Below are 26,006 nucleotides of genomic sequence, written 5' to 3'. Positions count from 1 at the left end.
GGTTCAGCACTTTTTGTAAATATGACTGCTGTTGAAACAGGCGTTTGTACAGGGATTGCAAATATCTGGCACACTCATAATCGAGCTGTTAGTGTTAATAGTAAGTAAACGTTGTGGGGCATATTTATCATAGGGTTGCGTTAATGTATCCCCACACAATAGGGTGTAAACGCGACGGAACCCCTAAGTGCGATTTATCAAGCCAGGCAAGGCCACTTTGCATGACCCTGAGTGGCTTGATAAATCCACAATAACACAACGCTGCGTGAATCACTGCATTGCATTACTCTGCCCCAGAGAGACAATGTGTTCCATGGGTGTTTCGTGGGTGTTCCCAGGCAACACACATGGTTTTTGGCGCATTCCTATATTTGCAACAAATGGTAGACCTGGGAATGCATCAAAACTGCTATGCCTTCCCAGGGGAGGGGTAGCAAGGATAAATATCTTTATTTTTCCTTGTTTTTTCCTCATTTTTATGTGTGCTGCACTCTGTAGTACATGTAGAAAGAGGAACATTCCTCAGAGGATTGTTTTTGTTAGGAGGGTGTCCCTTCCTGCACAAAACAATCCTGCTTACAATGCAGACACCCTAACACCATGCTGAAAAAAGACAGGAATGCACTGTATTATGCCAAAGGCAACGCATTCCTGCCCATTACCTTTCAATCAGCGCAGTGCAACAAGGTCACTTGCAGCACTGTGCTTCATGACTTGTTGGTAAATATGCCCCCTATTTCTTTATACCCAGCGACCAATTGTGTAAACTCTATTTAAAATCAGAGAAATGTGAGCTCCACGGAAAACTCAAAATGTTTGCTGTTCAAATTATTATGGTAGTGATTCCAATATGTATTGAAATTTTGATGGACCAAAAAGATCTATGTGCAAAGGTAAGTTCCAAATAATGATTCCAAAAGCAGCATTAGCGGCATTTCATAATTTTAGGGTTAATGGTGTGATTGCTAAAGGATATTTACATCACTGTTCCATATCCAGAATTGTGCACCTGGAGGACTCTACTCATTTGTAATTTTATACAGATTTGAATACTTCTCACTGTAGGAATGTGCCGCTTTTGACATGGTTAGCCCCCACTTTTTCCCGGATGCCTGATGTGATTTAGAACTGTAAGTGCACTGGGTCCCTGCTAACCAGGTTCCCAGTGCCAGACCTCTATCCCATAACTGTGCGATGATTAGCAAAGCTGCAGCCACCCCTGTAAGTCTATAGTAAATGGTACCCCTTGTACTTAGGGCATGGGTACTGAAGAAGGCCCACTGAGGCTGCAGCACAAATTGAGCTACCCCAAGGAACTCTCACCAAGACCATGCACACTGCCATTGCAGGTTGTGTGCCTTGGTGCAGAGAGTACAGAAGAGTCGACTTGTGTTGTGTAGTTCCTATAAACCTATACAGGATCTGCACATTTAGACAACATAAACTGTGGGATTGGTGTCCAGACTGATTCTAGACACCCCCACCGGGTCGCCTGTATACCTAGCTAGCTCACAGTGCCACTGTAAACTCCTCTAAGCAAGGAGACAATAGATCTTGGCAACTATCTAACATGACAACTCTGTCCCATCAGGGAGCATGGAAACAGTACAGTACTTTTTGCTCAGGCATTCTTGCTCACTTTGTCTCAGGGAGATACACAGAATAAATGGTGGGGACGTTTTCAATAAGCATTTATTGAACCAGCGTCACTCTAATGTAAAATAGGTGTTCTGAAACAACCATAAGACAGAAACAGATATGAATGATATTAAGCACCAACTGAGTGAATGGATGGTAGATATCTACCACAGTGCTAAAACAATGGATATATGCAAGCATTTATATATACATGACAACAATAATGCGTACTCCTACAATGCAACCCTAACTAGATGTATCTAAGTGTACCTAGCATATATGTAGATGTAGAGCCAAGAACCCCCCTTTGCCAACCCCATTACCTGAAGTGAGAGACTGTGGCAGCCCGTCTTTCTCTTGAGAAGGACACCCCGCGAGGGATGTCAGACCACTACGAGCTGGAGTGTCTGCGTGCAGAAACCTCAGCTTCTCGCATCGTGTGTCAGTATGGAAGTCTTTCTCCTCTGCCTGCCTTGGCAAAGATATGGTGTATATATATTCAAAAGGTACCCTCAGAGGATTCTACATTGCTGTGTCATGTCGGCCGAGGATGATGGAAGGGATGACCCCCTATACATAGTTATTATGCAGAAGATGTTAATCCTGCTGTAATTCTAAGAATCTTCATGCATAGTTAATGGGGCTATTTTTTGTGGAAAGCCACACAACATTGTATGCAGTTCTTAACTAGGTAGTAGTGTACTGGTAGGGTAAATGTAGGTAAGGGGTCAGGAGACTACTTAGGCCTATATTGGAGTACCCTATGAAACATAACAGAAAGACCTGCGTGACATGCCCTCATACACTTCATGAGGTATAGGTAAGTCATCCCTACTGCATGCCTTACAGCGCTAAGGCAGGGGGCACTCTATTCCGCGTGTGGACATATCTGCATGAGCATATAAGACTCTGCAATATCTGAACCATTCTTAGACATTGTAAGTGCACATGGAAGCCATGGAGAGAGTACATGGGCTGAACACTTGTCATTATTAGTTTCCTAGATCCATGATGGCTTCCCTGTCCCCTAGGATGGTGGGTACCAAAAATCTGGTCTTAATAAATCCTCACTGATGCCAGTGTTGGATGTATTAATAAATGCACACAAGAGATCATTTAGAGGGTCCTCTGAGAATCTACCAAGCAATGGTTTGGCCTCTGACTAGTTATAGCCAGCCTGCCACCACCAGACAGGTTTCTGACCTCACGGGGTGGGAGCCCAAGCTTTTGGAGGCCCAAAACAAAGCATGCTCTGGGCAAAGGTGTTTCACACCTCGCCCAGGCCAGAGTGATCTTCCAGAGCAGGATGCTTCAAAGGCAGTGCCACCTTTGAAGTTCAATCCCGCTTCTCCAGATAGTGGGTGACTCCAACCCCTCTGTCCTGCTCCACAGGGAGGACAGGTGGGAAAATTAGTAAGGTGAGGAGGTGTGCCCACATACAGCCATCACCACCCCTAGGATGCAGCAGGCGATGCACACACTTCTTTTGAAAATCAACCATCTTGTGATGGTGGGATAATAACCTATCAGGGCTAGTGTAGTTCCTCTTCATACAGGAAGTGGTCACTTAGAGGATGTAGAGACCCTAAAAGTAGGTAGCTCATTGGCTACTACTTGTCTCCCCCTTTAATGCCCCTAAATTCTAGTATTTACGGGGACCCCTGGACCTTTTTTTTTTGTTAGAGTTTTATATATCGCAAACTCAACCAGAAGGTATCAGAGCATGAGTTACATTACAGATGGACACATTCATTTTTGGTAGGCATGGGGAGATTAAGTGATTTGTCCAGAATCACCGGATGTTGAGCGTCCCTGCCATGACTCAAACCCAGTTCCTCAGCTTCAGGGTCTACCACTCTAACCATTAGGCCACATCCTCTCCCCCTTGAACATTAGATTCGATGGACACAAGGAATAAATGGAACAAGAATAGCTGCTGCCTGAGAGCTGAAGCCCTGCTGCAGAGAAATTGGCACCAAACTCTACCTGCTGCCTGAAGGAATCAATAATCGTGGTGTAACCGCCTTGCTTTGTCACTGCAAAGACTCCAAGAGCCCTTGAGCACCTTCAGTCTTTGAAAAATTGCCAAAGAACCTCCCTTGGAGCAGAGGCTCTGCTCCCCTGCAACAGCAGGCGCTGAATCGCAAACTCCGGTTTCACCAACTTGCTGCTGCCCGGTGACTTAGATGCAGCACCTGGACAAAAAGTAGTACTCCATCTTCAAAGGGTCAAACCTGTCCGTTCACCAAGTTTGGGGACATCAAGACCTACCAGAGCCGTGCTGAACCAATACCAGTACGGGACCCCGTGCAATCTGCACCAAGATGAAGAGTCCACTCCAGGCTCCAACTACCAAGAAAGCAGGCACCCATCCAGGGAGGTCAAGACCCTTGAGACCCACTTTGTTAGTGATCCAGCTGTTCCAAAATTGGCTTTCCAAGCTGCCTCCTCGTGACCGCTAGTACATCTTGACGCACGCTGCCCAGTTGACCTATCTCCTCTGCACCCAGCCCAGTCGGCCACAGTAATGATGAACCAGCTGTGCTCCCATAGTCCTGAGGACCTTGTGACCTGCATCCTCGATTGGGCCCTATCATACTTACCTATAAGTCCCATTGTGTAGTTCATTTTCAAGTGGCCCCCTCTCCTGTAGCTCACCATCTACCAACAACATCAGCACCATGGCTGAATCCAGGATGCTCCTGAGAATCCGCTGGTGAAACATTGGACCTGGCCATGCTAACTACTGATATCCTTGAAAGTCGACTGTATGGTTTATATGCATTTTTGTATTTGTCCCAATTGACTTCAATGGTGCGTAACTATGCACAAAAGTGATCTACTTTGTGAACTGTAAAAATTCATAACATTTAAAGTATTTATTTAGAACGAAGTTCTTGGTCTGAAATTGGTCTCGGATTTATTCTTGAGTGTGTGTTTCATTTATTCCCTCTGTGAGTATAACACATGCTCAGCGCTACCCTTCGTCTGCTTGTCCACACTACCACAAATGGAGCATTTGTGCTATCTCCTTTTGCCTCTGTAAACCAATAAGGGACTCACCGGATTCTCTGCATAGTGTGCTTCGTTTTAGTACACTATATAGAGAGCCAGCTTTCTACACTGGCGAACTATGAGTATTAGTTACCCCTGGTAATTATTTAAAGAAACTGATTAGTCAAACTTCACTCTACAAAATAGAGGAAAATGCTGGATCAGCATTTGTATAATAGCATGTAATTTTGCCAAATTGTTTGGTATTTTTTATAATGCTTGCAAAGGAAATGACACCAGTTTTACTAAGTGCATATTTATGCAGGTTCAGTGAGGAAGATTGTTGTCTGACTCAGCATAGCATCTGCACACAAGGTGCCTGTGGTTAACGGGGCCCACAATAAATTGATTATAACCTGATATGGTTCTATAATTCCTTTCGAATCCAAAAGAAAGTTAGCATACTTTTTCGATGAAATGTACACATGGTAGTCTTTAGTGTGTATTTACACTTTGGGTAAAGTATACTTCAGCCTTAACATTTCATTGGCATGAGTAAGAAAGTCACTGACACTGCTTTTCCTGTAGAATGCTTGACAAGCACTGGTAGGATGATGCAACAAGGGCACAAGGGGAGAGTGAGCAGACATAAGGCTCCAGTCACTAAGGGCGGAGGAGGTTTGGGGGGCAGAGTGTGACTTAGACAAGGAGATGTTTTCCATTGTCTCTTGCAGCTTCCAGCTGCCACCTTGATTTTTTTCAGAAGGGATTTGCCAGCACATGGGCTCCTCCTTGACATGTCAGGATACCAGTCAGGGATTGTGGATTGATGTGACATCTCTGGATTGAATAGGGACTACCAATTTCTAGAACTCTTTTCATCCACTTTAAAACCCATGCATTTGGAAGAACTGATGAAAAGAAGAGACACAGAAGAAGAAGAAAGGACACACAATGGATGAGCCCCTACCTCGAAAGGAAAGATTCTGGATTTGCACTTTCTGGACATTTGTTGGAATCTATATCCACAGCTTGTGACGCTAGCTCCCCACTGCCCTACCAATGTCAATGGAGAGTGAACTTGGTAGGGATCCTGAAGTGAGGGGGTCCCACTGATCTTTCGTGGATTGGTCCTCTCTGTGGGTGCCCTGCAAGTGAGGACTGAGAGCTTCTGCTGAACACACATGTATCTCATAAGTGGTGAATACTTTGCTGCTTGGGAGTACAGGCATGGTGAATGGTCAACTTTAGAGAATGTATAGTGGTTCTTCCAGGAAGATCCCCAGGTCAGGACACTGTCAAGGGCTTGGCTGGAGGTCAGGTCCAGACTCTTAAAACCTGTTGCTTAGAAAAAGGAAGAAGCAGCACTAAGGGGTTGTGAAAGATCAGAAAAAAGCTTCAAGGAACAAGCATCATATATTTAAAGGCAACGAGGCCCCAAAGAAGCACTTCTAGTGGCTAGAGCAAGCCACCAGGAGCAAAACAACACAATCCCTGTTCAATTTGACCCAATAGGACTGACGTTATCCTTAGAAATTCCTACTACTTGTGTGTGGCAGTGGAAAACCCTTGATGTGTGCCAACCGGCTTGAAAGCATCAACTTCAATCCTTTCTCTCAAGCAGGTTCTTTGTTTCACCCCGGGTAGTGTATTGTAGTTGTGTCCTCCTGTGAGACCAGCAGGGCCAGGCACACCATTGTGCTATTGCAACAGAAAGCCCCATCAGATATGTGAGCTTGGCCGTCAATCAACACACTTGTCTCAAGAGACCCTTGGCCCTGACCGAGTGACCCATGGGAGGGGGGCTTCTCACAGTACAAAGTGCACCAATGAGCTAACTCCTATTTAATTCCCAAGCTCTGTACTAAGCTGTGCTTGAACCAGAAGAACAGCGGGAGGGTTATGTGCAGCCAGGTCCCCATCCAGCACGCTAGGGAGAGTTTGCAATGGGCAGGGAGCTGGCATAGGCATCATATGTTCCAATCTACCGCCCTCAAAAATGTCTTAAATACATCCCTTAATGTTGCCTTCACTCCTCAGATGCTCAACTGCTCTTCCGTCCCAGAACCAGACACAGCTGATCGGGAGGCAAAGCAATTTCAGTCAGAACAGCCAAACTTTGGAACAAGCTTTCTGGTACCTGTAACACGATTTCTTCCTTATTACAATTTAGGAAGGCCTTAAAGACCTGACCCTTCTGAAATTAGGGCCGGCCAATTTTGCTCTAATTTCTTGCCTAATAGATTCTTCCTTCTGTTCATTGATACACTCTGTCAGAGCCAGGTCTCCCCTCTAGGTAATCGTGTGCCTTATAAATGGCCCAACAGGGTACCTCCAGTTAGGATACAAACACAGCAGTACCGTGTATTGGCGTATGCTGATGATGTCGCTGTGCTCTCACCAAGACCGTCTATGGCTATGAATGAAATCGAAAAGCTTGCAAAGAGATATGGATCGGTATCGGGATATAAATTAAATGCTGCCAAGACTCAAATACTGTGTATAAATATCAAGTCTTTTGCCGATCCACGAGTCTTAGAAGAGGTTTCTTATTTGGGAGTACAGATTTGTGCTGGGGCTTTGGCTACGGTTGAGGCCAACTGGCAGAAGCTGACGCAGGGGGTTCGTAAACAATTGGACCAGTTTGAATGTTTACATTTGACTCTTGTCGGCAGATGTAATATTTTGAAAATGATGGTATTACCTAAGGTGTTGTATCTTTATAGATGTCTACCATTAGAGATTAGTTCTGTACGTATTTCACAATTGCAAGCAATATGTATGAGATTTATGTGGTCTCAGGGGAAAGAGCGACGGGCTAAGAAATATATGATGCTGCCTAGAGCAGTGGGTGGTTGGGCAGTCCCTGATTTCCTTTTGTATTATTATGTTTGTATGTTGCAGCGAATGAATATTTTATTAATTGGCCAGGGACCGGTGGAGTATGCACTACAACCTTCTATATACTCTTTGCTTCTAGGGACTGATGCTAAGAACTGTCTTTTTATTAACATAGACTGGAACTACTACAAACGTACAAGGTTTAAGGTGATAGCTGCCGCATATAAGGTTTGGAAAGTAATAAGGAAGCTATATAATATTCAAAATGTGTCTTTCTATACCCCTTTAATTGCATCGGTATTGCATCCCAATATATGTTGGGATTATATAGTAGTTAACTGGCGTTTAAGAGGCTTAACAAAAGTGGGGGATGTTTATACACCAGATGGGCTAAAATCTTTCTCCCAATTGAAGAAACAATACCTGTTACCCACTGCGCATTTTTTTAAGTATTTACAGTTGCGTGAGTATCTTGCTAAATTGAAAACTGTGATTGTGTCTAACCCCCTTATTGAGGCAAATAAAAAGTGTTCCCGTATAGGAGTATTATATAATATAATTATCGAGACAATGCCTAACGACCTGGAAACTCATCGTATGAGGTGGGAAGAAAGACTGGAGTGCTCTGAAATACCGTTGGAACTATCGATTGAACTGGCGTGCCGTCTATTTATGTCGGCTAATCTTAAGGCACAACACTATAAGACTCTGTTCTATCTTTATCGAACGCCCGATAAAATCGCAAAGTGGGGAGGAGATCCTGATGGAAAGTGTTTTAGGTGTAATACTTTACACGCTGATGTAGTACATATCTTTGCCACTTGTGTTAAACTATCGGAAGTGCTCAGACATATAAATGGGTTCTTATCCGAGATTCTAGGTGTCACTATACAAGTGTCAATCAGTGAGATCTTACTGGGTATAGATGTAGATGGAGTACGTACAGACTCTGGTAAGGAAGTCAGGTACCTGATATTTATGGCAGCCGCAGTGTTAAGGATCTGTATTGCCTCAGTGTGGTTACAAAGTGAAGCCCCCCCATTTGAGATGTGGAGAACTCGCTTCTTGTTTACGTATAATATTGAATATAACCTATATAGTGTTAAGGGGAAGCGGAAAATGGCTTTGGGACAGTTAATTTGGGGTGCTGTATGTACATATATGGACAAGTAGGATGGTCTTGAGTTATTTGGTGTCTTTTATTAACTAACTGTTTTCTTTTTCTCTGCAATGGACGATATAATGGAATTACTTCCTTTTCTTTTGGATATTAGATATATCAGCCGTCTCACAACTGTAATCTGCCGAATATTATTGTAATTCAAATTTACTGAATTGAACCTGCATTGTATAACTAATGGAATGTTGGGTTATGTTTTCTTTTTCTTTTTATTTCTTCATTTTTTTTTTTTCCCTTTTGTACCCGTGATCTCTATCTAATAAAGAAATTTAAAAAATAAAAATAAATGGCCCAACAGAACATAACAAAATATTTAATTTAGTTTCAAGAACTCCCAACCTACTTTAACTATCAGTCATGCTTGGCTGCCAGCAAATGAGCAGCTCTGTGTTTTGGGGTAGTCTTGCCCCCACTAATTAAGAAGAAGTTGTTACGATCTTCAGTCTTATAAAATCTGGATCTCTTGAAAACATCTGTCCAGTTATTGCCTGATCTTTTGGGCATGATGTTGCTACAGCAGTTTCAATCATTATCAACCATTCTTCTGCTAGGGGAAATTGCCCGCCAAATGCAAGGAAGATGGAGTCGCTTGTGGCGGATTGTCTCCAAACAACAAGTGTTTTAACACAATCACACCCTTGATCTCTGCAGCTTTGGTTTTATCTCAAAAGGAGCACAGAAACAGCCTCACCCAAGCCTTCAATTAACTACTGATCATTTGCCATCAGGGTGACTCTGCTGCCCTCATGCTGTTGGGCCCCTCTCCCGCTTTTGATATGGTGGACTATTGCATACTTTTCCAGGGTCTTGATCAGTGTGGATGTCAGAAGCTCAAATGCGAATTGGATTTCTTCTTCTTCTACTCTCATTGGACCCAGGCTCATCACCATTTCCCCTATCCGTTTTTTACCATTTCTTGTGGGCTCCCTCATGGTTCATCACATTCACCTGTGTTTTGTAATGTCCATAATCATCCTTTGATCTCATTGGTGCACTCTAAGGCTTCATTCTTTGGCTCCCTTTTCATCTGTTGGATTGTCAACCTGTCTCTTAAGATTTCTAGATTGGGTGTTGCATAACTATCTGAAGCTGAACACTAATACATTAGAGACATTACTTTGTAAGAGCCGCAATGATCAGTGAAATCCCTCTCTCTATCCAAATCCTCTAGGTACCCATCTGCTTCTGACATCTAATGTAAATTCTTTGACAGTTTGGGTTTAAAAGTATCTTTCTCTTTTGGCACAAATTAATTTGGTTTCCTCTTTCTACTTTTGCTTATTAGTTTCTTTCTTTTTGCCAGTTTATAGGCAGGCTCATGTGGTGCCAGCTTGTATTCTGTCAAAGCTAGATTACTGTAATATCTTCTACATGGGCTTGTCAGACTTTTCTCAATGGAAATTGAAAATAATTCGAAATGTGGCCGTACATGTGACCAGCAAGCTCTGCAAGTTTTGTTCATGTGTAACAGTCCTGCCCAAGGCTACATTGGGTCCCAGTTAAACAATCTACTATTTTCAAAACTGACTATGTGATACGTATGGTTTTTTAATCAGGCTGAGAACGCTCACCTATTTTTGCGTCTCTCCAGTTATGCAGCAGCTAAATTGCTATGTTCCTGTAGACATATGATTTCTTCTCTATTCCTGGGTGAAACTGCCCCATATGGGAGGCAACTCCTTGCATTATCTTGGCCCTCGTCTCAAGTCAAAAAGTATTGACATTGTGATCCCTTATCAGTAATGGGTGGAGTGCCTTTTAGGGTATTTTGAAGTCCTTCATCCAACCCCACATTTTGTCACTCGAGGTCTTAATTACAAGCCCATTGCGCTGCCGGCACCATCACATTTTTTGATGCACCGCCGGCGCAGAATGCATAACCAGATCTACGAGGCCAAGTAAAGCCACTTTGCATGTCTTTTCATAGCCACGTAGATACAGTGTAAGGCAACCAGCACAAGTCACTGCGTTGCCTTACCCTGCAGCAAAGAGGCATTCCATGGGCATTGCGGTTGGTGTTCCCATGCAGCAGCTATGGCTTTTGATGCATTCCCAGATTTGCAAGTACTTGTAAACCTGGGAATGCATCAAAAGACTATGCATCATAGGGGAAGCGTAATAATGAGAAGCAATTTCATTTCTCAAAGTTGCTTCCTCTTTCTATATGTGCTGCATTATGCAGCACACATTAGAAGGAGGAAAACTCCTCCATTGATTGTTTTCATGCAGGAAGGCGTACCTTCCTGCACAAAGACAATCTTTCCTACAATGCAGACACCCTCGCGCCATGGTGCAAGGGCATGTACGTTGGCGCAAGGCAGCCAAATCAGAGCCAGCGCATTGGGAAAGGAGAGGAATGCATCGTATATCATAAATACAATGCATTCCTGTCCTCTCCTTTTGACACAAGGCAGCACAGCAAAGTGACTTACTGCACTGTCCTGTTTCAAAAGCCTGTAAATGAGACCCCTGCTTCCTGCCATATTATAAGTGAAAAAAGACATTACTGATGGCTCATTACAGACTGTCTCTCTGCAGCCCTGATTTCTTTCACTGAAACACAACATTGTTTTTAGAATGATGTTTGTCTCTGTTCCGTAGAGGCATAATAACTGCTCCTCTTGACCAGTGCCTGGCACACCGTGAGATCAGTTTACGTCCCTCAGTCCATTTCAGGAGCCCCACCAGTTTGAAGACCTCTGCTCTAGAAACTAATCTCAGGAATCCGAAAGTTTGATCTGCTTTTCCACAGGTAGAAAAGTATCCAGGACATCCTTATAAAAGGACCCACCAAGACCTGTTGGAACTGTATACATAATATGGACATAGAAAAGTATTTTCCCACGTGGTCTTATCCTGAAAAAGTAGCCCTTGAAAAGTTGGAGGCATCTGAAGCACAGAACAAAAGTAATACATATTTTGCTACATTTCCTGAATATCGAAAAATTAGCTTTCATCAGATTTTCAAACCAGATCTAGTACTGTTGCAAGTAAGTAGAACTTTTTAAATGAGTACAACTTTTCTTTTTAGGTCGAGCCTATAGCGGCAGTGCCCATACGCTGCTCGCTTTGCGAGGCATGCAGTATTCAGTACGGAGTGGAAGCTTTGTGTAAGCTCCGCCCACTCTCCGCCCATTGGCTTGTGTCTTTGTCCTTCGTAAATGCTGTCTTCTGATTCATTTTGAGGCTTGCTAGTCCCTCCTTATGACTGCCATGTAGTCATTTGTCATCTCCCATGGCTACTGGCCCCTTTAGTTCGAGTGTTTGTGTTGGGAACGTGTTATTGTTACGAGAAGTCACGAGCGGAGTTATGCATTCCAGCTCGTGACTGTCTCGTGTTGTGTAAGGAATGTTTGCTTTCAAAAACATGGTAGAAGGTTGGGTATGTGCGGGTGGAGGTTGAAACGGGATTCCGAGCTTGAACAAGATTGTATGCAGACGCTTTATTAAACTCCTCGTACTGCCACATCTTCCTGGTCCGACTTTCCGTGTTGTGTAGTCTTTACGCTTCCTACACTGGCGACGAGCGGGATCTGGATCCACATTTAAATCCAATCCGGATTTCTTTTTATATATTTTTTTTTTTGGGGAAGCTAAACTACATCGTGTCCATCATCGAAGGAAAGAACTTTCTTTTAATTTATACGGACTCGAAGGAACCGTGGAACATAAACGGAAAAGCATTTCAAGCTTACTTTGTTAATGGTTTCTTATATTGCTGTCCAAGGATTTCACCGGCGTAACACCATCGTTACAGATTCGAACCCGGAGGAACATCCTCGTAGCGTAGGAAGGACGCATGCTGACGTGAGCGTAGCGCGTCGACACACGCAGGGGAGAGTTTCTTTCTGTTTCCTGGCAACCGGAGTACACATACAGTACTGCATGAAGGACGCAACGCGTCATTAATAAGCGCCTCGGAGTGGTTTCCTGGCAACTACTCGTTGACACTTTCTTTCGAGGAGAACACATCAGAAGAGCTTTCTGCATCGTCTTTGCAACCGTAAATAGGATTACATAGTGTAGTTCATCTACACGAGAAGCAGGTTCTGTTCCTGATAATTCAAGGGTTGGGCGCACTCATCAAAGACAAAGACTTTGTTATGAATTAATTTTGTATGCTATTTAAAGTATTATTTGTGATGTTATTCTTATGATTGTTATATATATTTTTTTTTTTTTTTTTTTTTAAGGGGGGAAGGTGTGTTGGGAACGTGTTATTGTTACAAGAAGTCACGAGCGGAGTTATGCATTCCAGCTCGTGACTGTCTCGTGTTGTGTAAGGAATGTTTGCTTTCAAAAACATGGTAGAAGGTTGGGTATGTGCGGGTGGAGGTTGAAACGGGATTCCGAGCTTGAACAAGATTGTATGCAGACGCTTTATTAAACTCCTCGTACTGCCACATCTTCCTGGTCCGACTTTCCGTGTTGTGTGGTCTTTACGCTTCCTACACTTACGCCGTATGTGGACTGTGAGCAATCCTTTATGCCCCCCTTCTCCCCCTGCCAGCACTCCCGTTGTCCTTGCCCTGCCCCCACTCTCCCTCCCATTGTCCGTGATGCAATTTGCAATAGGTCTTGCGTTAATGCGAGTCCTATTGCATTGCGAATGCTTGTTTAAAACAGTTCCCACAAGGCATCACGTTGATTCAGTGCCAAAAACAAATGCTCCTCTATACCCTAGTGACATTTTTGAGAACCCTAACCAGCTCATTGGTACGGTAACAATTCTTCAATATATACCTTAAGCATTTTTTTTTAAATAACTCTTAACCTCTGGACCAGATTTGCTACGTTTGTAAGGATTTAATCATTGCTACATTCGTAACCATGTTTAATAATTTAATCATACATTTTTACTAAGATTGATTTAGGAACATTACCTTGTTTTTAACAATAATGTTAGTTTCTTGTTGCTGTTCATGGGTGGAACAAGTCTCTGATGGAGGCTTTGCTGCTTATGCCAAGGGTAAAATCACATATTCGTCTCTGGAATGTACATTTACTTTTGGGCACTGCATTGCTTGACTTTGTGAGACCTCAGATAGACTGCATACAAAGACCGACTCCTCCCTCCCAACAGCTTAATATTTTGGTACATTAACTCTATATGTCTTCAACCTACTGTGTTTGAGAGAGACCATAATTCATCACTGTGCTTATCAGCAGGCAGTAGTGAGCAAATTGAGGAACGCCATGGAAGGTAGGTCTTCTACGGATGACATGATATCAGAAGAAAAATACATTTTTGTTTTAAAAACATTCATGTGAAAAAGGAGCAAGATACTGTACCCTCACTGCTTGTCTGGTGAGTGGGTGCTTTAATTGCTCTGTAGGTTAATTTTGTGCTGCAGTTTTGAAATGTAGAAAGTGATGAAGTGGATTCTGACAATGTTCTCTTGTTTTTTGTTGGTATTGACGGCCCCTCCTCCCCATGGCGTTCTGGAGTTGTTGAACACATTGCAGTATGATCCTCCAGTGCTTCCTCTGCTTGGCTTTCAGGTATGAGATGAACTTCTATGAAAAAAGCATGAACAAGGGAGGGACATATGGATGTTTTAATTTCTTGCCCAAATAAGTTTCATTTAGTTACAGACCACTAATGATTCTAACCTATTATTCTTGTAGTACCCATTCCCTAATTTGTTATTTTCTGGTATATCAAATACATCATTTACTATATTTCCAAATATTAAATCAGATCAAAATTACAGTGGACAAATACTGCACTTAAATTTGAACTGCGTGACCTGGAAAACATATGTATGACATTTCAGTGCTTGGAAACCTTTTCACTGTGGAAATTAGCCAAGCACTGTAGTGTCATTAGCAATGAGACGCAAAGTTCACCTTACAAACTGGAGAAACGTTAGCTCATCACATGTTTATGCTTGCACTGGACACTCATATGCTCAGTAAATGATTCTGAAGCATTAAGTTTACATATTTAACATCAGGTCATATTTTATGAATTTCATTTAAGTCAAGCTATTGAACAAAGACTTTTGGGAACCACTAAAGTGTGGAAGAAATTAGACAGCTGCAATGTCGTCGGATTTCCTGATTCGCCACGCTCACTGCTCCTCACCTCGTATGGAGGCAGGGGACCGCCACGTTTCTGATGGTGGAACACAATAACCTTAGACAGTCCTTGCTGGTTGCCAATCCGTCACAGGGCCACTGGCATTTTAGTGTCAGAAGGCTCATCACGTTCTGGGCAGGCCATCCAATGCACACTTTTCCTATTTGCTTGTGGGTGACATGGCATCACAGTTGCAAAAATGAAAAGCCATAACGTCCCTCACTTTTAATGGATGACTCCGTGTGTATCAGGAACATTGTTAAAAAAAAAGAACCTCATTTAGGGGTTTGCTATTGGAAAACAAACACTATTTTGAACTGGCTACCATGAGATAGCAGGCCACTCTGCATTGCATTCTTGCTGAAAGTGCAGGGACTTTGAAGGGCGGGCTAGTACAGGGCTGGCAAGGGCAGGACTTATGCTTCGCTGAAGGTTGGAGTCGAATACACCAAACTGTAGTGATGCTCTAAATTAGAAGCTTTTGATTCAAAATTAGCATCGTCACAACAATGACAACTGTGATCTCGAAAGGGAGCAAGGAAACACGAGCTAAACTGAAGCAACACCAGAGTGATGGAATTCCAAGCCAAAAAAACGAACTAGTTCCTCCTTCACCATGCTTAGGACGCTGAGGAAAATTGTGTATCTTTTGCCCATCCCCTGCAGAAGAGTAATAGTCTGGGTGTTGATTTTTTCTCACCTGGATTAAGGTAATTCTCTATACTTCAGCTCTCGAAAAGCAGCCACAAGAAAGACTACAAGTGCTGAAGAATGCTGCAGCTGGGACCATTTATAAGATACCTAAAGGTTCCTCAGCCAAGAAAGCCCTTACCTCATTACACTGGCTTTAGGTGAAACATAGAATTAAATTCAAAGCTCTATATAAAACCCACAGGGCAATAAATGGGAAGGGCCCTCGTATGATTAGAGCCCTACTGACTGCCTACATTCCAAAATGGACTCTAAGATCCTCCAACATGGGTCTCCTTAAAATACCACGCATTTAAAAGGCCAAAGGGGGCGGAAGATCTTTCTCCCATCTTTCTCCAAAACTGTGGAATACAATCCCATTCAGTTTAAGAAAGGAGTTGGATGGGGCCAGGTTCAGAAAACTGCTAAAAACCTGGGGGGATATTCACAAGGAGCTAACGCGGAGTTAACGGCACTTTATCGCAGCCAAAGTTGCGATAAATCGATCGCCCCATTCACAACCTGGTGTTAACAGTCCACAGCACCAGTTTACCCACAATTGCAGTCGCAAAAACATCGCCACAGAAGAAACCCGCAACTATCGCTAATGAGATGCAGAGTAGGTGTTCCCGTGCACAAAGCTGCAAAAATACTACTCCACAACATTCACAACGACCAGACCGAACTACGATAAGAACACAAAACAGGGGATAAGGCACGTTAGCAGCAGGAAAATAACACCTGCTCTGACCTGGTGCAAAGTCGGACTACGGCCTGCACCACAAAAGGGAGCACTGCCCACAGCCACATCGGAAGGGCAACATATGCCATGGAGCCTACGGTCATGTGGGCCGGACACCCAAGAGGGCCACAACACCCACCGCCACCACCCCAGGACCCCAACACCCACCCGGAACACCTCACAGGCAGTGCAGACAAAGACAGCGGACCTCCAGGAATCGCACCAGCCACACAGACCCAACAACTGACAATGTTATTGCCCACCACAGGCTCAAAAGGATAACCATCCTACGCATCCTGACCAACAACGCCCAACAGGCCGACAGCACTAACACAGCGGACAACAAACATCCCACACCACACAAAGCTGCTGGCTGTGCTGCACCTGTTGGCCCCTGGTACCCCTCAACCAACACCTGCCTCAGTCGGAGAAGACACACAGCCAGCCACATCCAAGTCCCTCACACTTGACCTGGACATCACCATCAGCAAGTTACCCCAGTCCCTATACGTCCAACACAATGCGCAGGATCCGCTGGACACCAAGCAAGGCCCATACACCATAGCTGGATGCAAGCATGTGTCGGGGGCAATCCACAGCATGCATGTCATACCTGTGCCTCTTGCCGACACAGCACACAATCACCGCAACAGAAAGCACACGTTTTACATCAAAGTGCAGGCAACAACTGAACACCGTGGAACCTCCACCAATCTCGCCTCCAAATACCCAGCCACTGTGCACGATTCCTCCATCCTCCGACAGTCCAGCAGCAACCAGCATCCCCAGGATGGCAACAAGGGAAATGCACAGCTCCTTGGCAAGTTCCAAATGAACACTCCACTCACCTCAACTCCACAACCAGGCAACTCACAACTCTGGCAATGCACACGTCACAAAATCAAAACCAACATGCTAAACAACATGCCCGCCCACCAGACACAACAGAACAATTCACAATGGTAACCTGGGCAAGCCGTGAACATGAGCCATCAACGGCATGGTACCTCAGCCACACACTAGCCCAATGTGGGGAGAGTTGGCAACCAGGAATGTGTGAAGGATGCAGGAGAACCATGACTGGGAAAGCGCACAATGCCAAGAGTGCAGAGATGTGCTGGACAGACCGCAGTATGCAGAACACACCCATATCCATGGCAACATACACCTCTGGTGTATTGTGTGTAGTGGACATTGGACGCAACCATGTCTCCCCGGCCAGTTGGGAAGTTCGTGGAAATGTTGCCTGTTAAGTCCCCCCCGTAAGCGGAGTGGGATGGCCCAGCCTACGCCAGGCCAGCGTAGGGGTGTGAATAAAAAGCAAGTAGCCCTGGGCTTGGTCCTCTTCCGGAAAGCCCAACTTCTCTGCCAGGAGGGCGCCTCTCACCATGCCACGAGGCCTACGCCGTAGTCACAGTTAGGTTTTTCCAGGCACTCTCTTTGACAAACTGGAAAATTGTAAATTAGCAACTGTAGCTTTATACAGATACTAATGTTTGCTGCATTGTACACAGCACATCGCCATCGCCTTTATGCAATGATATTTCTTCAGAATGAAACTTTCCCTTTGTATAATCCTCTCTCACTGCACCCCCACCATTTTGGGTTAATTCCCAGTAGTCCACAACCAATTTATCCACGTCTATGACAGTAGTAAATATTTTACCATTAACTGTTTGGAAATGAGTTCAAAATCAAGAACAACTATTAGAACATTGGAACGTTGGCAGCTCCATTGAAGACAATGGAGCGCTCCGGGCTAATACTGGCTGGTATAAGCCCGGAGCTCCAACATTCCAATGATTGTCTTTGTTCACAGCTCTGGCTGTGAACAAAGACTTCAGGGAGCCTGAGGGGATTCCAATCCCCTCGCGCTCCCTGAAGGGCTTTGTTTTGGTTGAACATTCTGCCCTCTAGTGGCAGAATGTTCTAATAGCCTTATAGCCCTTCGTAGCAGGGCTATACCGCTGTTAATGTCCCGCTGCTGTTGTTAAAGTCCCTCGCCTTCGGCTCGGGCCTTTAACGCTGCAGCGGGCCATTAACAGCCGGTATAGCCCGCTACGGTGGGCTATAAGGCTATAATAATGACTGATTTGTGTTTAAAGGGTATCACTTGGTAATATTAATAAAAGTTATACTTCTTAGAGAATTTCTCCAATACGTTCTGTGCTTCTATGACAGAGGAGATAGACCTGCAGCAGGTATAAGTGATCCTGTGGGAGTCTTCCATCTACAATATCTGGGTGCAACAAGCTTCCCTGTGCTCAAAGCCTGATATATGACAGACTGTAAATGAAAAGGGGCAAAAGTGGAACCTAAAAACCGTATACCAAAAAATGCAAATTCATATTCCACAAAGAACATGCACAGAGAGTATCTGGATGTAAACCCAAAACAGCATCCTGTTTCAGAGGTGTCCAACTCACACAAGAGTGATCCAAAAAGTCTTAAGAAAAATATGGTTGCCAAACTCATATATCAATCATTTTATGACAAAATATTTATCACATAGTCTTGTTGCCTAATTCCTATTGTTTATTACTCTTCTCAAATCTGCCTTTCAAGACCAATAATCATAAAGATATCATCACTCATATGTCCGCCAACACCCGTTTCATTCACTGTACTTTTTCAAGGTTTATTTTCTAAATGTTGCGAGACACCCAATATTGCACATTCTCAATAAGTTATTTTATACCATAAATAAAAAGCCGACTTTTTGCATTGTGTTCTTTCTCACTGAGGATAGCATTCCTCAAATTTACATCTAACAGTACTGACATATATATCACAGCATCTGCTGACTCAAGATCACTTACTGTGACTCATATTCGACTAGCTGCCACTTACAGATGTAACATTGGTCTCTAAAATAACCCTGGGCGTAGTTCGCGTAGTAGGCCTACGCGTAGCTACGCAAAGTGCACTTCGCACTACGCGAGATACGCGTAGCACTACATGAATTGCGCAGTGCGCAGTTCACGATGATTGCACAGTGCTGGTTGCTTGTCCGCACTGTGTAATCATTGAAAACGGCATCTTGCACAGTGCGAGCTGTCGTTTTTTTGCCGCTCAAGTAGATTTTTTACTCGAGCGGCAGCTTTCTCAATGTGAACTGGTAGTTTCTCATCGCGAGCGGTCGCGAGCAAACGCGACCACTCGCAATGAGAAACCTGACCTCCCCGCCTTGAGAATCTCGCCGGGAGGTTTATTTTCCACACACACGATCGGCAACTTGATGTTGCTGATCGCGAACGAGGAAAAAGCCTTGCTGGGACGTCATTTTGTTCGCTCGCGGTCTCCAACTTGACGTTGAGGACCGCGAGCGAGCAAAAAATGCCACCTACGCTGCACAAACTACGCAAACTACGTGAGCGTAGAGTAGTTGTCCACCCAGGGTTACTCTAAAATGCAATATTGGGACTTCACAGATTAAGGGCATCCAAAGCATTATATTTGACATGTTGAGTGGCTTACTAAAGGCCTCGTTGAAGCTGCTCCATTGAACTATCTCCTATGACACCCCCAAGAACATCATCCTATTATCTCGATTATGTGAAGGGTAGCAAGCATTTTTGATGTAATATACATATGTTGGAAATTGAGTTACTGGTTGAGGGGAGTGAAGCCCTACTCAACAAACAACTACAATTTTTGTCAAGTTGAAATCCAAGCAAACCCCAGATTAACCTGTGCTTGATCCTCTAGTAGTTTGGCACAAAAGCAGTCAGGCTTAACTTGGAGGCAATGAGTGAAATATTTATGTATGACTTCAAACAGTAACAAAGTGAAAACATAAAACAAGAAAAATCCTACACCAATTTAGGAAAATAGAGTAAAATGTAATAAATTGTTTGACACCAACACTACACGACTACAATCTGTAGAACCAAGATATGTGATTTTAAAGATTTAAGGGAAAACAATGCTTAGAAGCGCAAAGTGCCTGTGGTGGTTATCTGGTAGCGTAAGACCAGGACAAAGTCACATGCTCAGGCCACCTGCAATGGAGCGTGGGCCATATACAGGAACCAGGTTAGGCTCACTTAAAAAAGTACCTTAAATCCAGGTTGCAGAGCATTGTGATATCCGTTGTCACTCAGTGGCGGCTGTGTGGTCCTGCATTGAGGATGTGTCACACAGCAGCGGTTCTGAGGAACTGCAGGGATGTGATGCAAGGTCCTGCATCCAGGATGCATCATGCAGTGGCTGTTCCAAGGATTCCGCTATCAGGGATTTGTTGCTCTTTGGTGGTTCTGATGCACGGCTCTGAAGCAATGCTTTGCGCTGTGTCAGTTCTGCTTGGACCACATGTTGGGTTGGCAGACCACCTTCCCGCCCACTTTCAAGGGTCCAAGACTGGGGTAGCACCACTTGGGGGCAAAGTGGACTGAGTCCAAGTGCTGGATTCAAAATCTTTGGAGCCTTTTCTGTCCCTGGGGCTCTGATCAGAAGGCCAGCCAATTAGCCCTTAGAGTCGCTTGGGTAGAGCTGGGTTCAAGATGCATGTCCAGTGCCTTTCACTCAGATAAAAGGGCAGCAGAACAGCAGGGTAGCAGTCCTTCTTGAAGAGCCGCACGGCAGTCCTTCAATGTCTTTCACAGGTCTAGAGGGGTACTAAAGAGTTGGGTCTGAGGGTCCAATTTTCACAAAAGACTTGTGTCAATCCCATTATGAATGTGCTCAGGCAGAGTCCTTATGGTGTGTAAGTGTGGTAGGTGACAGGTATGCCCCCTATCAAGTCATCAGAGATGGCACATCCTGGCATCAACTATCCTCCATTTGTCTTACTGTTTGGGAGCAATACACAAAGACCAACTCATAGATACACCTAGTCATCTGATACAGGATGCAGACTGCCGGCACAAAACTGTTTGGACAAGAATATGTAAACTTTCTAAAAGTGTCATTTTCCAGAACTGTTACTTAAAATCCAACCTCACCATTAAAGAGGTGTGAGAAGATATTTCTGTTCATCTAATCCACCCAGATTTTCTGCTTTTTGATACCCTGCTTTTCGACCTTTTACTGTGGGGGAGCAAGTGACTCAACCATAGTAAACTCACTTTAAATTGACTGCACGTGTTTACCGCCAATGTCTGCCTTTTATGATAAGGCTGCTGCGATGCTGCAAGCCGCAAGGGGCACTTATCTGGTTACGTGTGTGTACACGTGTGTGAGCTGAGCGAGGGGGACTCCTCTCATGCACAGCCCAGTAGCTGCATATAGGTAGCTTGCCACAGAGAGCACGCTGCAGGATTGGGTTTGACCTGGGTTGGGCCTCATAATGCTAGTTTAAACTCATAGGGAAGGTTAGTGTGGTTTACTGTCTTGTCTGCAGTGGCACTGCATCGTACACCTATGAGGAGGGCTGCCAAAGAGTGTAGTTTTGCTTTCTTTAGCCTACAGAGACCAGGGACACCATGAATTGGGGAGCATCCTGTGTGGACAAATCTATTCATCAAGTTCCAAGAAGGTATCTGTACAGCTTATGGGTCATCCAGGAATGTCCTATTTGTCTGGCTCAGTTCATGATTAGAGCCCTGGGCTTTTGTCACCCTGCTGTGTTAAGTTAATCATCTTTCTCTCCAGTGACAGGAACAAAGGATTCCCCACAAAGGGAGCAGCTAACACTTCTCCACTTAGTGCCTGAGGAGGAAAGGGGTGGGGTGGAACGCTCTGCATCAACCACCTAGATGACACTCTGTGCCAGGGATAGGTCTGCCCAAGCCCACTAAACAAAGTAGGGAGCCCAGACCTCTGGAGCAAACATTAGGGGGCTTCCTTTGAAAATTTGCTTGAAAAGGCCCTGGTAGTGATATCAGTGAGGGGTGGAACAGAGGACCCCAGAGCAGATATGGCAAGTGACTCCTGAGAGATGCCATTTTGAAATGTCCTAACAGACTGTACAGGAAGGTTGGGACAGGGATGGAGAGGTGATGTGGCAACCCAGTATAGGCAGACTGTGCATGGGGCCCCCTCACTGATACTCCCAAAGGCTTGGGGATCCCAACGTCCAGGTCGGTTTTATACTTGGGGCAGGTCTAGGACCCCATCACTTGGCCCCCGATGGCTGCAAAGACAGGGAGGCAGCATTGCGGTTTCCTCTCACTTTGTGAATGCCAGGAGTGGCCCAGGACCTGATCCTTGGGCCCGAAGAGGAAGAGGAGGGAGGGAAAATGCTGCCCCACTCCCCTGGCATGCCTGCCTGCCTCGCTCCCCATGCCCATGACTGGGGGTAGTGGGAGGTCACCATGAGCCACTGTGCCCTGCCCTCAGGAGTGGGCAGGACAGTAGAAACCTGCTGTTTTCCACAGCAGTACAAAGGAGTGCTGCTGATGTGGGGAGCTGGCAGGGCCCCCAGGGGTGTGATCCCCGGGCTGCGTACCAACTAAAAACAAGCACAGGGTGCCTGGGTGGGATCGAGCACCCCCATCCCAAAGAGAAGCCGTGTGATGCAAGGCCATTTGCCCCACAAAAAGAACCCAGAAGAAGCAGCTCTCCCCGGCTAGGATCATTGACAATGTGAGTAACAGCAAAAAATGTGAAATGAGGTTCTCTCTCTCAATTGAGATCCTGTGAATGGCTTCACCGCTAACTTTAAATTTTCGTGTTCTGCTTTTGGATGGCGGAACAGTGTTTGACTACAGGACTATCCAGCATTCTGCATTTCCTAGAGACGTGTGGAGTACTCCCAAGTTGGGTAAGGGACAAAGTATTCGTTCTTTACCTGACTGGTAGTTTCAGGTTCTAATTTAATCTAACATTGGGCACACTCTTTTAGCATTATGCCCTATCACGGTCACTTAGCTGGGTGTTCTATGTTTTTATTATGACGTTTATTGGGCTTGATCGCAGGAATGCAGGAGAATGGTAAAATTGATCCCGCGTTTGATTACAAGTTTAGATGGTTGAAGTGCAAGTCACATATGCCAACAGTAGGATTGACTATGGTGGGCCTCCACGTTCCCTATGAAATGTCAGACACATGAAATACATGTATATATCCACATGCACAGATGCGCGCAGTCCACTAGCAATGCACCATATGGGTGAGCGCATGCAGCACGAATTGGACACTTGGACTTATCATGAGTCACTTTTTATCTCTTCTTTCAGGTTGGACATACCAGAACTGAATGCCCAGATCCAGGATAAGTATATCCAAGGGCCGGGCATGGTGGAACAGCTTTATGCACCACACAAGTAAATTGACTGTGTATCCAGGGAGGGAATCTCTGTTTTTTGCCTTGAAGAAAGCCTTGGACCCTTAGTGGCCATAAGAGGCTGAAATATGTTGGAAATGTAATTAGGGTCATAGGACCATTAAATCCTTGAGAACCCCTTTTTCCTGTTTTTGATATGCCCTGTCACTCCAATATTAAATGGATACCTGGAGTCTCGGGAGGATTTTTAAATCTTGAACCCCCTGGCCTATTCTTCTAAGTGCTCCCTGGAATATGGTCGAGCCCACCCTGACCTTTAGGTGTCAGGGTGAACCCGATGATGAAGCATGACACTACTAGAGTGTGTGAGGGTTACTAAACAAAAAAGAATTGCTCCCATTCATGCTAAAATAATCTTATGAGACTCCTTTAAAATAAAATAGTGCCTAGATTATAGTCCGATCAGGTGGAATACCTTTTGTGATGATTCGTGTTTATTTTGCCAGGTTAAAATGGCAGTTTAAAACTGCACACAGGCTGCATGGGCAGGCCTGAGACACGTTTAATATGCTACTTAAGTGTGTGGCACAATCACTAGTAGTGTTTAATTTACAGGTCCTGGGTGCATGTAGTACCACCTTACTAGGGAACTTACAAGTACATTAAGGAGCCTTTTCCAATCCTGGAAAAAGGCTGAACAAATCGTTGTATGGAGCGTTTTTCCCGTACAACTCGTACTCGGTAAACTTTTCTTACAACCTAGGAAGTACGATTCGTACAGAAAGCCTCTTTCCATACAAATCGTACAAAAGACCATACAGCTAAAATAAACCAACGATTTTGATCCGGAACAGCTTGCACGCGATGTCTGTATGTATTTAAGCAGCGGTTTCCAGCCCAGCAAGTTCGATTCGTCCCTACGGCACTCCATACGGCTCTTTTCTTACGGGAGCCAAAAACAGCTGTAAAAGCAGAGTCCCCAGGGGTACGAGTCATACAGGCATACACCCCCGTGTGTTGTATATGTACGGTGCGTACCCCAACATCGTGTGTGTACTATGCATACCCCCAACATCGCGTACCCCAACATCGTGTAACCCAACATCGCATACCCCAACATCGCGTATGAACGCACCGTACATACGCGTTGTTGGGGTACGCGATGTTGGGGTATGCGATGTTGGGGTACGCGATGTTGGGGTACGTAATGTTGGGGTACGTGATGTTGGGGGTACGCACAGTACATACACGATGTTGGGGTACGCACAGTACATACGCGATGTTGGGGGTACGCACAGTACATACGCGATGTTGGGGTATGCACCGTACATACACAACGCACAGGGGTGTATGCCTGTACAACTCGTATCCCTGTACGACTCGCACCCCGGGAACAACTTTTCCCGGGATACGAGTCGTACAAAGTTTGCTTCGTAGCAGGTAATGGCATTCCCCGTGTACGGGATGTTTTCCGTACAAATCGTAAATCGGAAAGCCGGTCCGGATCGTACTAGTACGGTTGGACTGCATTTTTACAATTTGTACGGAAAAGTGTCCGGGTCCGTCTGGTACAACTTTTCCCGATCCAATTTGTAAGGATCGGGCCGATCCGTACAAATCGGATCGGGAAAAATTTACCGATACGAGTCGGACGGGAAAAAAAATACAGGATCGGAATCGGCCCCTAAATGTACCTATTGGTGGAAAGTCAATTATGCCATGATGAAAAGAGAAAACACATTAGTACTGGTTAGCAGTGGTAGAGTGTGCAGAGTCCTTAAAGACAGCAGAAATGGGTTCAAAAATAGGAGGGTGAAGGTACAAAATTGGGGATCACCCTGGAGAGAAGGTCAAGTTCAATAACATAACTCACAAACATGAGACTGCCATAACTAGAGTGAGTTCAAATTAAGTCGTAGGATGCCCATTGTCTCCTTAAGTCCCTTAAGTCCCCCTGATGTTTTAAATTCACTGAGACCTGATCCTTCCATTTTCATGTTCTACTATTTAAACGGTAAACCTTTAAGACATAGGCACATCAGAGTTAGTAAGAATGCATCCTATCACAGCTCAGACTGGGCCCGGGCAGTAAACTCTGCTTGTGGAGTTTGCAGAATTCGGGCACTCCACATTCCCTGGAGGAGTGGAGAGTCCCTGAATTCTACCTTCAGGGTGCAAAGCTGAGGTTTCTTTGTATTTGCGCTCTTGAGATTTGTTTTGCCACTTGCAAGAGAGCACCATGATCTTCTCGGGCCGCTAGCGAGCACATGCAAGACTTTGCACTCGCTTGCATAGCTTCTGGCAGCATTGGCGTCAGTGTAGTGCCGGTCGCAAATGCATCACTTGAGAAGCTTCTGTGGTCGAGGAGCAACTAAAGAGGATTTCGAGTGGATTTTTTTCTCCAATGGACCCTTGGGGTTGTCTTTTTATGCTAGAAGCCTTTTTTTAAACCCTTTTTCTTACAGAAAGGAAGTGCTCCAGAGACTCCAACTTCCTGTTGCTGTTCAGCAGGCTCCTCCCATTGCTCTTTCCATCTCCTGGTCACTTTTCATTTAGATTTGGAGCTGGATGGATCACTCTTCTTGTCTACTGTATATATACCAGTAGATTTCAGGACTTTGAGATTTTACAAGTAAGTTCAAACACTATTGTATAAGGATGTTGTTTGTTTGA

General features: G+C 44.7%; 1 protein-coding gene across 2 annotated transcripts in view; it reads right to left on the bottom strand.

Annotated features, from left to right (window-relative positions):
* MDFIC2 (MyoD family inhibitor domain containing 2) overlaps positions 1-26,006 on the bottom strand; it is a 654,512-nt gene that overhangs the window by 111,907 nt on the left and 516,599 nt on the right. For both annotated transcript variants that reach the window (XM_085627605.1, XM_085627603.1), the window contains exon 3: positions 13,946-14,170. In XM_085627605.1, coding sequence (XP_085483731.1) covers positions 13,946-14,170 — 225 coding nt within the window. The remainder of the gene's footprint in view (positions 1-13,945; positions 14,171-26,006) is intronic.

The sequence above is a fragment of the Triturus cristatus genome, chromosome 9 (assembly GCF_964204655.1).
Source record: "Triturus cristatus chromosome 9, aTriCri1.1, whole genome shotgun sequence".
Lineage (NCBI taxonomy): Eukaryota > Metazoa > Chordata > Amphibia > Caudata > Salamandridae > Triturus > Triturus cristatus.
The sequence above is the reverse complement of the archived record's forward strand: the minus strand, read 5'-3'. Positions and strand labels throughout refer to the sequence as shown.